Genomic DNA, 12,548 nt, shown 5'->3' with positions numbered 1-12,548 from the left:
TGCCCCTGGAAAGGAACAAGGCCCGGTCGGATGGGGCTCTGAACAACCTGCTCTAGTGGAAGGTATCGCTGGCCACGGCAGAGAGGTTGCTTATGATCTTTAAAGCTCCTTCCAACCCAAACTATCCTTTCAATTATAAACTTCAATCGCGTGCTCCACGGGAGAGCATTTACGGTATCTCCGCCCTGCCACGTCTAATTATCAACACGAAGTCGACATCAAAGTCTAAATTTCAACACCTCCGCTGTAAATTTTGACAGCGCCGGCGCCGAGGCCGCCTTGCCCGCCCCGCGCTCCCTCACACGCAGGCGCGGGCGCCGCCGAGCGGCGGCGGAGGAGGCGGGCCCGGGGCCTCGCGCGCGGCGCCTGCGCCTGGGGCGGGAGCGGCGGCGGCGGCGAGAGCGGCGCGCCCGCAGCCGCCATTTCGGGCGCCGTGAGGGGCCGCGCGTCCTGCAGCCCGCGGCGGCGTGGGGCGGGGCCTGCGCTCAGCCCCTCTCCTCGTTTGGACAGTGCTTAAACCGGGTGAAGGAAAAAAACTTCGAATTTGTTAAAAAAAAAAAAAAAGGAAGAAAACGAGCCATAATAATTTTTGATAATAATTTTTGGCATTAATCTTTCCTTTTGCTAGGCTGTTTATCTCGGGAAAGATGGGAGATCCCTGGCAAGAATGTATGGATTATGCAGTTGGTTTAGCAAGGAAAGCTGGGGAGGTATGTATAAGCTCTTTGTGAATAATAAGGTGATTTATTGAGTCTAATATATATATATAGCTTTTGAAGGAGGTTGATGTTGGAATTTCTTTTGGAGAGTGTTTTGTCAAAAATCTAAATGGGCAGAATAGTTTGTGTTCAAGTGCAAGATTAGAGTGTCTTTTATGTTTAGAATCCGGTTAACATAAGAAAACAACTTTGCACTTTTCCTTGGCTTGGAGTCCAATTAAAGACTAAGGAGTAACTTTTGTTCCTTGAGTTTGATTTAAAAAATAAAATTCAGAATTGTGATAAAGAGCATCTTGACTTTTGCCCTTTAACTACACCTGTCTGCGGTATTATTTTACCACCTGAAAGCTGGGAACAGTCTTTTCTCGTGAACACCTCAGTCAGCTTTGTACAGAGGCTTGTTGATAGCACTCAATACCTTATTGTGTTCTCTCTGTCCTTGGAAGTGTCCAGGGCCAGGCTGGACAGAGCTCTAGACTGGTCTAGTGAAAGGTGCCCCTGCCCATGGCAGGAGAGCTGGAACTAGATGGTTTTTTAAGCTCCTTCTAAACCAAACCAGTTGTTTCGATGATTGTTCGTCTTCATGAAGACTGCTTTGCAGTCTTATCACCCTAACAGTGGTGATATTTTGCCATATGAGATTTAAGATGGCTTAGAACAAGAAAAAGTTTGTACATCTTTGCAAAGCCTCAGCACAAGTGGTTACCAAATGTTTTGGTTCTTAGTACATTTGAAGGCTGTGGCAGCCGGTCAAGATGGCACATGTAGTAATTCTGTCCCCTGGAGCTGCAAAGTCTGTGGAACATTTTCTCTGCAATGACCTCATTAAAGTCTTCACTCAGAAAATCTTTGAGTTATAGTAAAATAATTCTGTGAGGTGTGAGGCATGGATTCTTGCCTAAGCTGGTACTGATGGTTTTAAGATCCTAAATGCAGGGTCTGGCTAATATACCTGGCTTGAGCTCAGTGCTAGGTGTTTTATTCAACTCTGGTATTTAAATTTGTAAATCTAAAGCTTGTCCTTACAAAATGGACTCCAGTTTCATCTACTTGGTGATCTTCCTTTTGTACTTAGATTTAAAGCCATGTGTAAAACTTTGTACTGAGTAGGGACTAGAGATGCAAGTCCCGGCTCTGCAGTTAAATCCAGGTTATGTCACTGCTTGTGTTTTGTTTGTGCAGTACAGAAAATGACTGTAAAAATTATGCTTAAGTTTTTTGGAAAGCTCATATTTTCCATATTGTTAAAAATGAAAGATTTTTTTTCTATTTGTTTTTGTCTCTACAGATAGTCCGTGGAGCAATCCGAGAAGAAATACCTGTTATGACTAAAAGTTCACCTGTAGATCTAGTGACAGAAACTGATCAAAAAGTAGAAAACTTCATTATTTCTATGGTAAAAGAAAAGTATCCTTCTCACAGGTATGGCTTGTTGAATGCTTTTGACGGAAAAAAATGGAAACTTTATTTTGCTCAGTAAAGTTTTATTACAACTGGCATGCTGGCAAGCTGTAGAATTACCTTCAATGAATTAAGTATTTTAGAGTAGTCGTGGGCTGAAGTTTTGCCCAGGGCTGTAGCAAGAAAACAAGGTGTCCCCAGGTCTCCTGACATGAGACAAAACTTAATCTGAAAGTCACTTCCAGTTGAGCCAGCTGTAATAAACTTCCTGGTTATTGTGTTGGAAAGTCAAAGGTGGCCCCAGGAGACCTGGAAACCAAATTTCTTGTCTGCTTTTGCAGTAGTGTGCCTTTGCTTTCTGTGTTGGATGGGTCCTGTGGAACTGAGTGTGACTTTGGCAAATCTCATACAGTTTTACAACATAAAACATCCTTAAAAGAAGACAGGATCTTCTGCATAACAGAAAGACTGTCTTACAAAATACTGGTTTTCGTAATTGCTCTTCCCCTTTTTTTCCCTTCTGTCCCTCTCTATACCCCTGTCCCCCATCCCCTGAGAAATGTATTCTTGAAGGGTAATCTGTATGTATTTTGCTTACATTGGTCTGTCTTCAGCATTTTGACATAATGGCTCAAGTTTAATACAGTTTCCTTAAAACTGGTTTGCTATTTTTTTCTTTCATTTTCTTGGTGACTTTGTAATTTTAGCTGTCTATGTGAAATATAAGAAATCTGTACAGAGCTGGAACAACTGAGGTGGTGCAAAAGTTCAGTAACCAATTTAGTATAAGCATGCAGACTTGCAGAATGACCTTGAAACCACAGTTTCTGTGACATTGGTTACCTAAAATAAAAAGAAGCTAAAATATTCTAAAATGCTTATTAATGTCGCATTAGACATAATGGTGCTGAACTTCCTAGGGAATTACTCATCCACCTATATTCAGTCTCGTTTTTCTGAAGATCTGCTGCTTTTTGGAAACATGCTGTTTCTCTCTGTTAGTCATCTTCACGTCTGTAGTTAATCATAAAACTCCCAATCAATATTAAAGAGACCTCATTTGTTTCCTCACAGCAGTTATTTTACATGTTTTTGGAGGAAAGCGTGTGTTCGCTGCAAACTTTTCATAGGTTGAGTAATGTGTGATAAATTGTGACAACCTGCAAAAGGCCTCAAAGAGAATTCCTCCTACTTGGACTCATTCTAATAATTTTGCAGTCTAAAATGCTTTCCTGAGCAACAAAACTTGTGGAATTTGGGGTGCTGTGGCACTATGCGTTCTGTGTCCTGGGGTTTAGTACTGTGGCTGAGCATGCACTCACCCATCTTCTTCAGGAACTCTGGTTTGAATACATCCCTTTACCATATAACCATTTTGTCATGCTTGTAAAACTAAAGTTTTGAGATTAACAACTTTCTGTCATATTTGGGTTGAAGTCAGTCTTCAAATTTAACAGGTCCTGCAGTGTTCCAACCAGGTACGTAAGACCACCGAGGCGTTCTTCACTGAAAACACAAGCTACAAAATAATGTTGTATAGCACAAGTAAGCTGAAAGGTGTAAATAGCTATAGGTATTTTGAACAAAATTTGATGATGCTGTTACTGGAAGAAAGTTATGAAAACGTCAATGTTCTGAATACTAAATTCTGGTATTATTCTAGTGTATTGTGAGTGCTAAATTCTGGTATTATTTCTGTGTTGAAACATAAAATTCTTTTCCTTGCAGACTGTGCTTATCCTTGACATCATAAATATTCATGCGAGCTTGGTCAGATGTGGTTGGTGCTTTCTGGATAAATACTGTATTTCTCAGCTTTTTGCGTATGATCACTGGTGGTACTCAGAGCTTCATCTCATTTAAAGAATTTCAATGTCAAGGACAGTGTTGTAATTCAGACATTTTAAACATTTTCTGTCTTTAAATGTGTTTCTACTGTAGCTTTATCGGTGAAGAATCTGTTGCAGCTGGAGAGGGCAGCATTCTGACAGATAACCCCACATGGATTATAGACCCCATTGATGGAACTACCAACTTTGTACACAGGTCCACCTTTCATTTTTTTTATGTTAGCAACCCCAACCAATACCCTTTTTCGTTTGCCAGTTCCATAAAAGTAAGGTGGTTTTTAATTTTTAAACTGCTTTGAAAGAGATACTATGAATTTGTTAATAGTTACAAATTGATACTTACTGAGAGCCATTGCAGTCTTTGCAAGCATTTTAATATTCCTTTGAGTGTTACAATAGTCTTGCCCTGTTACCTACATCATTTGTTCCATATGAGGCCTGTATTATATAGCAGGGGTCAGCAGCCTTTGGCATGAATTTCAAAGATAGATGGGCAGATTTCAGCAGGAACAGGATACAGAATAATAAGTTGCAGCATCTTCAGAAAGGAAAATAACAGCTTCAGGTGCTGATTTCTAAGAAACTTCAAATCCATTGAGATCTAGGAGCCTCAGCTATGAAGGAAAGCAGGATATCATCAGTAATTATCAATGATATTTTGCACCAAGATGAGGAGGGGACTTACAGAGTAATGCTGACAGCCTATTCCTTAGCTCTTTTAGATGTGATAGATTTTGGCCCCAGCTTTTCTGAGTCTGCTTGATTTCAGTTTTGAAATGACTGCTGCTATGTGCACAATGGCTTTCAAACACCTTCTGAATCCTACTAAATAACATGTTAAGAAAATTATAGGAAAAGAACCCATTCTTCTGAATCCACAGGCTTAAAAGTTGGTAATTTTTTTTTGCAGAAGGAATAAAAGCAAATGTCTAGGAATTTAAAAAAAAGTAAAAATTAATAAATTGGTTGATTAATTGATTTGAACTCAGACTGAGATGCAATCCACCATGTCCTACGATCTTCACTCTTCTTGCATTCTTCAGTATCTGTCTTTGTCTTAGCTTTGGTGGAGAAAGGGGTGGTGGGAGAGGTGACTTGGTTCTTTTTGTGAGACCATTTTGGCCAGCTTGATCCTTCTGAGAAAGGTTACTAGCATAGGGGCTTGTTTGCATTCTTTGGCTGTAGAAAAAAGGCCCTAGGCTAGGAACAGCTGTAACAGCAATGACAGCCCCAGTACGTAGAAAACTTTGTGTTTCAAATGGTAATAAGTGTTGTTGGTTCTATTTTCAGCTAAATTGTACACATTCTAGGAACCTCACTTCTGTATAGTTCAAGTTTGTTTTTCAAATATACATTACATTTATCTGAACACTATCTTTATTAAGAGTAAGCAGGATAATAAATGAAATGTAGTATCTCACTATAAATTAGTGAAATGTTTTGTTTTGTAGGTTTCCATTTGTGGCAGTTTCAATTGGCTTTGTTGTAAACAAAGAGGTATACTTTTTATTACTTTAATTAAATTCAGAATAATTGCTTGCATCTAGTTACAACTAAGTTCTCTAATTTCCTATTTCACAGGAAATAGGAAGAAAGGGGAAAACCCCACAAGGTATTTTTCCTTTTTCTTGCAGATAGAGTTTGGAATTGTGTATAGTTGTATACGAGACAAGATGTATACTGCCAGAAAAGGAAAAGGTGCATTTTGCAACGGTCAGAAACTGCAAGTATCAGGCCAACAAGGTAGGCTGAACTTAGTAGCTTCTCCCTGGTAATTACCAGACTGCAAGTGGGACAGGAGGAAATTGAGATGTGGATATATTGGTATTTCTTAGCTCCTAGTTTTGTTTTGCAAGACTTTCTTTTACCATGGGCTGTTTAGTTTTGAGAAACACTTTTTATGTTCTTTTGGATGCATATGATGTGATCTGTGCAAAATCAAGACTTGACAATTGAAAATTTTATTTCCCATGTATTGTGATTTTGTTTGTTAGTTTCTCTTTTTAATTCCCTGTATGTCTGCAATCTGTTTGATTTTTTTTTTAGAGTGAAACAAATAGCCAAACAATTCGGCTTCTCCCAGGTGTGACCTATTGGTTTAAGTCACTACCACTCTTCTATGCTTACAACCCTACATCAAGTAAAATCCATGCTTCAAATGACATCTTCAAGTATCTCAAGACTGTTTTAATTTTTATAGTAATAGAATTCTGTATAGTACTGGCATTGATTAATGTGTACGTGCAGTTGGAGCAGGTCATGTATTTTCAACCTTCTTTCATTGTATTTTTTCCTGCAATTTTCCAAATAATAACAGATTTTTATATGTTTCATACATGTACTATTTTGTTAAGATACCTCACTTTTATTCAGCCTTGTAAGAAAGCAATGAAGTAAACACTGCTAGTTACTGTGACTGTTTAAGTTGTGCAGTTGGAAGAGTGAGGTTTTGTTTCTTTTCCAGACATTACAAAATCCCTTTTAGTAACAGAATTGGGGTCAAATCGAGATCCAGAGGCTATAAAAATAATTCTTTCTAATATGGAAAGACTTCTCAGTATTCCTGTTCATGGGTAAGATGCTTCCTATTTTTATATATATTTATATATCCTGACAGTGGTTAATATTGTAAATACAATAATTTTAGAAAGCTTTGGCCACATTATATTTGACACCTTAAATACAAAATACGATTTAAATGTTTCTGTCTAGTAGCTTCCACAGAGAAACTCTGTTTTAACTTTTTCAAACTGAGACATGCAGAAGAGAACCCTAACAATCAGTGTTGAGAAGCAAAGCATGTTTGGACTTGCAGGACTACAAAGTGTTGTATTTACTAGTTAAAAAATTAAATACAATTTTGTGCCTTTTTTCCCCCTAGATAAAACTGAATGAACAGAAGCTGTATTACATTTCTTAGTTTCCTTTCTTTGTAGTAATGAAAATTGTTTTATTTATATATATATATAAGACAAAAGTAGATCCCCCTTTCCTCTTTCAAAACCATACAGTTTTAGTTTGTCTGAGTAGTTTAAATTGTCCATAAACTCCTCCTATTTTGGTTGCGTTCCCTGCTTTTTCTCCTCTAGATAAACCAGTCTACATTTCCACAAACCATTTTGTATAAAGTTGGTTTCAGTAGAGTTTTTTGTTACTCAACCATATCCATGTTTGTGATCCAACAAGTTCTGTGCTGAGATTCTCAGGATTCTTGCTTTGACACCGAACATGCAGGTTTTTTCCTACTTTCAAAAAGTCTTCTGATGTTGTTAAATAATTTATGCTAAGATGTAAGTAGGAAATACATTTTGGATGTGTTTTGAGTTCAGCTTAGCAAGTAAGCGTGACTTGTACAAAAAACTGCAGTTATTTTAATTAACAGTAAACTGTGCATTAAATTGTAATTGATAGCAGCTAAACTGTTGCAAGAGGCAACTTAAATCAACTTCAGTCTCAAACATTGTTTACAAATAAAAATGCCTAAGTACATTGACATTTCCAAAAGAAACTGGAGTTTGTGACACAAGGGTTTGATTAAATTATCCAGACCAAATTTATGCTCTGTGATTTATTTTTATGAATACTGTTAGAGGGTTTGGCAAGTCAGAGATGTTTACTGAGCATCACCAGAGAAACTGAAAAAAAAAGTGTTTTCATCACTGAAAAGTGTATACTCTTCTTGAATTCTTGTGTTCAAAGAGCAGAATAGACTGTTACTGTTTCATGGAAACTATCTTCCATAATATGTTTTTGTTTAAGAAATCATTTAAAATGTGTTTAAACAAAAATAAACAGAATTTTTAAATGTAATTTCTAGAAATTTGCTGTATTTTGAAAACTCTTCAAGCTATTTAAGCAACACTTCATTTCCATTTTTTATGTTTCACTGCAGCATTTCATCGTGCTTGCTCTAGTTCAGTTCACTTCCACCATGACATCTCTGTGTTGTCTGGTACAGACACTGTAACTTTTTTGCAAACTCTCCTCAGTTAAAACAACCTCTTGTATCTCCTTTAGGATTCGAGCTGTTGGTACAGCAGCTTTAAACATGTGCCTTGTGGCAGCGGGTGGAGCTGATGCCTATTACGAGATGGGGATTCACTGCTGGGATATGGCAGGAGCTGGAATCGTTATTACTGAAGCCGGTGGAGTACTGCTGGATGTAACAGGTAAGTACAAGGGCCTGCATAATAGTCTTTTGTCCTTTTAAATGGCTAATAGGGAGCAAAATGTAGCTGAAATGAGAAGGCAAGTTCTTTCCAGTCCTCTTTCCAAGCTACCACTACTGAGCAGTTGCCAACCCGTTAATAGATGAAGAACAGGTTAATTATATGTTGTTAAGCAAGAAGACAACCTTTGCTGCCTTGGCTGGACTCCTGGAAAAGTGAAAAAAGACAGTAAGCATACATTGAAGAGAATTGAAATGCAGCTCATAATATATACCTGTTGTGTTAAATGCAGTTTTGTCCAAAGGAAAAATTTGGTCCTAAATAATATAATTTGCACTCAAGTTTTTCAGTGTTTATTTTCATATCAACTTTTAATTTTCTTCATATATAAACTGGTTGCTTTGTTTGCTTTGCTTTCTAGGTGGACCATTTGATTTGATGTCTCGAAGAATAATTGCAGCAAGTAGTCGAGCTATTGCAGAGAGAATAGCCAAAGAACTTCAAGTAATTCCTCTGAGAAGAGATGATGCAACCAACTGAGCACCAAAGCTGCACCATAAATGTCCTTATCTAGTGTTGTCTCATTTTCCCACATGGTGGTTGTTCTACCTTGAATAGATGGTAGTCTTTCAGTACTGGTGTGGCTGCTAAGTAGAGCTTTGAGATTGAACAGCATTCTCAGTAAGCTTTAACTGTTGAGTATTTTGTTTATCACAATTAGATAAAAATCTAGAAAAATAAGCAAATATATGCAACTAGTATTTTAATGTTTTATACTGTACTGGAACACATAGCAAGAGACTCTTAGATATATAGATAAATAAAGATCTCTAGATCTGTAAGTGACAAAAGCAAAACCCACTGTCCTAACACCACATCATCACATCTGATCCTGAACTCAAAAAGATGAAGGCATTACTGTTTATCCAGTCTGTCTCTGTCTGGTCTCTCATCTATGCATTTCCTTACCTCATTGCAGTTTTTGTAGAGCTGGTTCACACATTTCCAGACCTGTTGGTTGCTTGTAGTTTTGGCTACAATTTAAAGCCTTCATTACTTACGTATCATTAGTTTTGTAGGCATCATTCTACCTTTCCAATGGTAGATGGATACAATCTCTTCTTTAGCCCTTTATGTGGCCAGTACACTTGCAAATCCACTACAATTTTGAAAGTAATAGTTATTGTGCCAGAAAATATGTTCATCTTCTAGAATTAAGTTCTGAGCACACCTATCATCAAATGTACTTACTTGAAATTAAGATGCAGTATGATTTTAATTTTGTTAATTTTGATTTGGTTTCTTCATGGATGAGAGTGTTTCAAAGTCTAAGGAACCATTAAATCCAAGAGAGTTTTCAGTACTTCAGCTGGCAAAAAAATAAGCCCATAGTCCATATTTTTTGCATAATGTTCTAATTTTTTGTAAGCTGCAAAAGCAATGACCAACCTGGACGAGGTTTCCATTTTGTTTTACAGAATGTACACAGAGGAAGATATATACCTGTACCTAAAGGGTAGTGATTTAATTCTAGGTGTCAGTTGTTGTAAACTTTGAAAATTATACTGGTTCTCTGCATTTTTGTATTTAAGATTGTTAAAAGCATCAGTGCACTGTTCAGATAATTAATGCACTTTAAAAAAAAAGATGTCATTGGTTTTTAGACTGTTTTTTCTTGTGTTGAAAAGAAAGTTGTCTCACTGATTGTTTAGTTAGGACACAGCAGTACTTTGGAAAACCTGACTTTATTTACTGTTGTCCCACTATTTTTACTTTGGAAAATGGTCTATTGACGTTTAATGAGATTGCATACTATAAATGTCAGGTTTTTATATCAGTTAATTTTTGAAGATTTTTCAGAAACACTTAATTTTAAGATGTACCTAATGCCAGATGATTAATATTAACAAGGTTAGCCTCCTATTTAAAGGTCTTCCCAAAAAGCCACACTTAGAATTACTTTACTTTTTAAATTCCTGTTGATAAGGATGTAAACCTTTTGAGCATTTCACTGTAACTTTATTGCTGTAAACAATATGTGTGGGATCATGGTTATTTTGGAAATGTCTTTTGCACCATTTCTGTGGCTTTTGTATAACAAAATCTGCATAACTTTATTTGTGGAATGGCAATATGTCTAAAAACTACTTAAGATGGGAGAACGTTAGAAATAAATACGCTTTAGCAGCAGTGGCTTTAGCTGTGCTTCCTTTCTTAGCATTCATCAGGTCCAGTGCTGTGACCCATCAAGCTGGAACTGTGAGCCTCAAACTGTCAGAGTTGAACACTGCTTCTTCTTGGCCTCTGATGTGCACAGAACATAAAGTGTTGTGCCTTGAGATGTAGGGTTATGTGTGCACCTGCAGCTGGATTTTGGAGCCAATATTTCAGCTTACTCCAGTGCAATCATGGTGCATTAATAATCTCCAAACTTTAGACTCAAACTTTATGGGTTATCTTGCCAGTCACTTGTGTTGGAGGTCTGTCAGCTGGTTGAAGCATGTGGCTTTCTCATTGTTAGGCTTCCCAATTATGTTATCTGAGGAAAAACTTGTTACGATTCTTATCTTGGCCCTCTTCACTCTGTTTGTGTTAGAAACTAGCCATTTTGCTAAGCATTATCTTCTCAGATACCTTCAATATGTGCCCACTCTTGTCATGTGAAAAGACACTGAAATGTAGTCATTAAGTTCAAAGACATTTTGTTTCTGTTCTAGCCTGCAATTTTGACAAGTTTTTGTAATGAAGCAGAGAAGTCAAGATTGCTGTGTATTCAAAATGCTTTTGAATTTATATATGAGGTAGTCCCTGAATGTTCAAAACTACAAGTAGTATGGTTTCGTTGCTTTGAAAGATGGAGAGGCAGAATTAAATTTTTAAAGAATAATTTTAAGATAAAATTATATATTTACAGATAGCTTTTGTTGGGCAATGAGGCAGATAGGAAGGGCAGTTACCACAGATTGAACAGACAAACTGTCAAGGTCAGGAGTATTCCTCATGAAGATTCTGAGTATACAGAACTTTGTTGCATAGCTTCTCAGTGAATAAGGGGGACTTCAGCTGGAAAATTCCACTGTGGTTTGAACCTCAGCTCCGAGTGAACGACGCTCAAAATTTACAGATGCAAGAATAACAAGTGGACAGAGTCGGCAACTGAAGTGACTGAAGAAAATTTTTAAAAGCTACTACTGGAAATTCAAGGACTATATGAGCAAATTTAACCAGTCCCTTTGCCTTTACTTTGAGAACTTAAAGGGTAAACATTGTCACTACAGCTACTACAGAGCCTACTGCTTGTCTTAACAAAGGTGTTGAGAGGAGGGGACTGATTTTTAGCCTGACACTAAAACAAGTAGTACTGCAAATGGGTAATAGTGACTTCTAGCACTGCTGTGTTTGCAGGAGCCTTCATCTACTGTCCTGGCAATCATCCATCACTGGTCCTCTCCATTTATTGATTTGCTGATAATTTGTGATTGTTTCCTATGATGGCCTGCAGAGTTCTGCTCTAGCTGCAAAGCAGAGTATTCCAGTAGATGCAATCCTGCAGAGCTCTTCCCAGTATGAAATATTGCCATAGTCACAAAAGGCTTCAGGCTCTTGTCCAGCTCTCTTCAATAGCCCTGCAGAAAATCCCTCCTCTGCTTCCCCTCCCCTTATGGAATATGGACTATCCCTCATATCTGTGACTTAAAGCTGTGGTTTAATTTTGCTTAGTCTAATGTCCATGGGAACTAGGCATTCTGACTAGATATAAAATGTCATCTTGTGGCCTTGGTAATGAAGCATTTTAAATAAGAAACATCTCTTTCTTTTTCTAAGATTCTTCCCATCCTCTCAAAGTCAGCTGCTGATTCAATTCTGTTTATTACCTGTGGGGGAGGTAATTCCTTTACCAGTCTGATCCTGTTGCTACAGTGCTGGCAGGCAACTCTCCCAACAGCACACTGGGTTTGGATCTGCAGCAGCTGGCATGGCTGCCTTTATTTGCACAAACTCCAGGCATCACAAGAATGTCAATGATGTGACACCTCAAGAGTGTCAGCCAGATCCCTTGGACAGCCAAATCTGTTCCACCTCTGGATTGCTGCTTGTCCAGCACCAAGAGCAACTGTGAATGTATTCTGTCACATCACGCTCCAGTTTGCACAAAGATCTACAGCTTCTTAAAGATCTGTGGGAGCTTCTGAAATGTCCTCTGTGGCCACCAGCTGCTGTCTGCCTGCTAAAACAACAGGACAAAGAAAATCTGACACACTTCACAGCCGTGTGCAGCATTTGGAACAAACAAACTGGAGGGCTGTGCTCAGCCAAGAGCACATTATGGCACTGTATGAAAGAGCTACAAACTCCAGTCTGTTTGAAGAGGAGAATGGATTGAATAATGGAATGCTCTCTTCCAAAGC

General features: G+C 38.0%; 1 protein-coding gene across 2 annotated transcripts; it reads left to right on the top strand.

Annotated features, from left to right (window-relative positions):
• Nucleotides 1-369: 369 nt before the first annotated feature.
• Nucleotides 370-10,329, top strand: IMPA1 (inositol monophosphatase 1). Of its 2 annotated transcripts, XM_064390286.1 has the most exons (9): nucleotides 370-522; nucleotides 629-710; nucleotides 2,008-2,141; nucleotides 4,062-4,166; nucleotides 5,422-5,467; nucleotides 5,605-5,713; nucleotides 6,435-6,543; nucleotides 7,988-8,139; nucleotides 8,561-10,329. In XM_064390286.1, the coding sequence occupies exons 2-9, from the start codon at nucleotides 648-650 to the stop codon at nucleotides 8,677-8,679; spliced, it is 837 nt and encodes a 278-aa protein (XP_064246356.1). In that variant the 5' UTR covers nucleotides 370-522; nucleotides 629-647; the 3' UTR covers nucleotides 8,680-10,329. The 2 variants fall into 2 exon arrangements, with proteins under 2 accessions (XP_064246356.1, XP_064246347.1); XM_064390277.1 differs by lacking the exon at nucleotides 370-522 and having other exon boundaries at nucleotides 551-710.
• The last annotated feature ends 2,219 nt before the right edge of the window (nucleotides 10,330-12,548 follow it).

The sequence above is a fragment of the Passer domesticus genome, chromosome 1, assembly GCF_036417665.1.
Source record: "Passer domesticus isolate bPasDom1 chromosome 1, bPasDom1.hap1, whole genome shotgun sequence".
Classification (NCBI taxonomy): Eukaryota; Metazoa; Chordata; class Aves; order Passeriformes; family Passeridae; genus Passer; species Passer domesticus.
The sequence above is the reverse complement of the archived record's forward strand: the minus strand, read 5'-3'. Positions and strand labels throughout refer to the sequence as shown.

Coding starts and splice junctions, on each gene's coding strand:
- IMPA1 (XM_064390286.1), top strand. CDS start 648: ATGGGAGATCCCTGGCAAGAATGTATGGATTATGCAGTTGGTTTAGCA. Junction 5,468..5,604: donor GCTTTGTTGTAAACAAAGAG/GTATACTTTTTA, acceptor TTTTTCTTGCAG/ATAGAGTTTGGAATTGTGTA. Junction 8,140..8,560: donor AGTACTGCTGGATGTAACAG/GTAAGTACAAGG, acceptor TTTGCTTTCTAG/GTGGACCATTTGATTTGATG.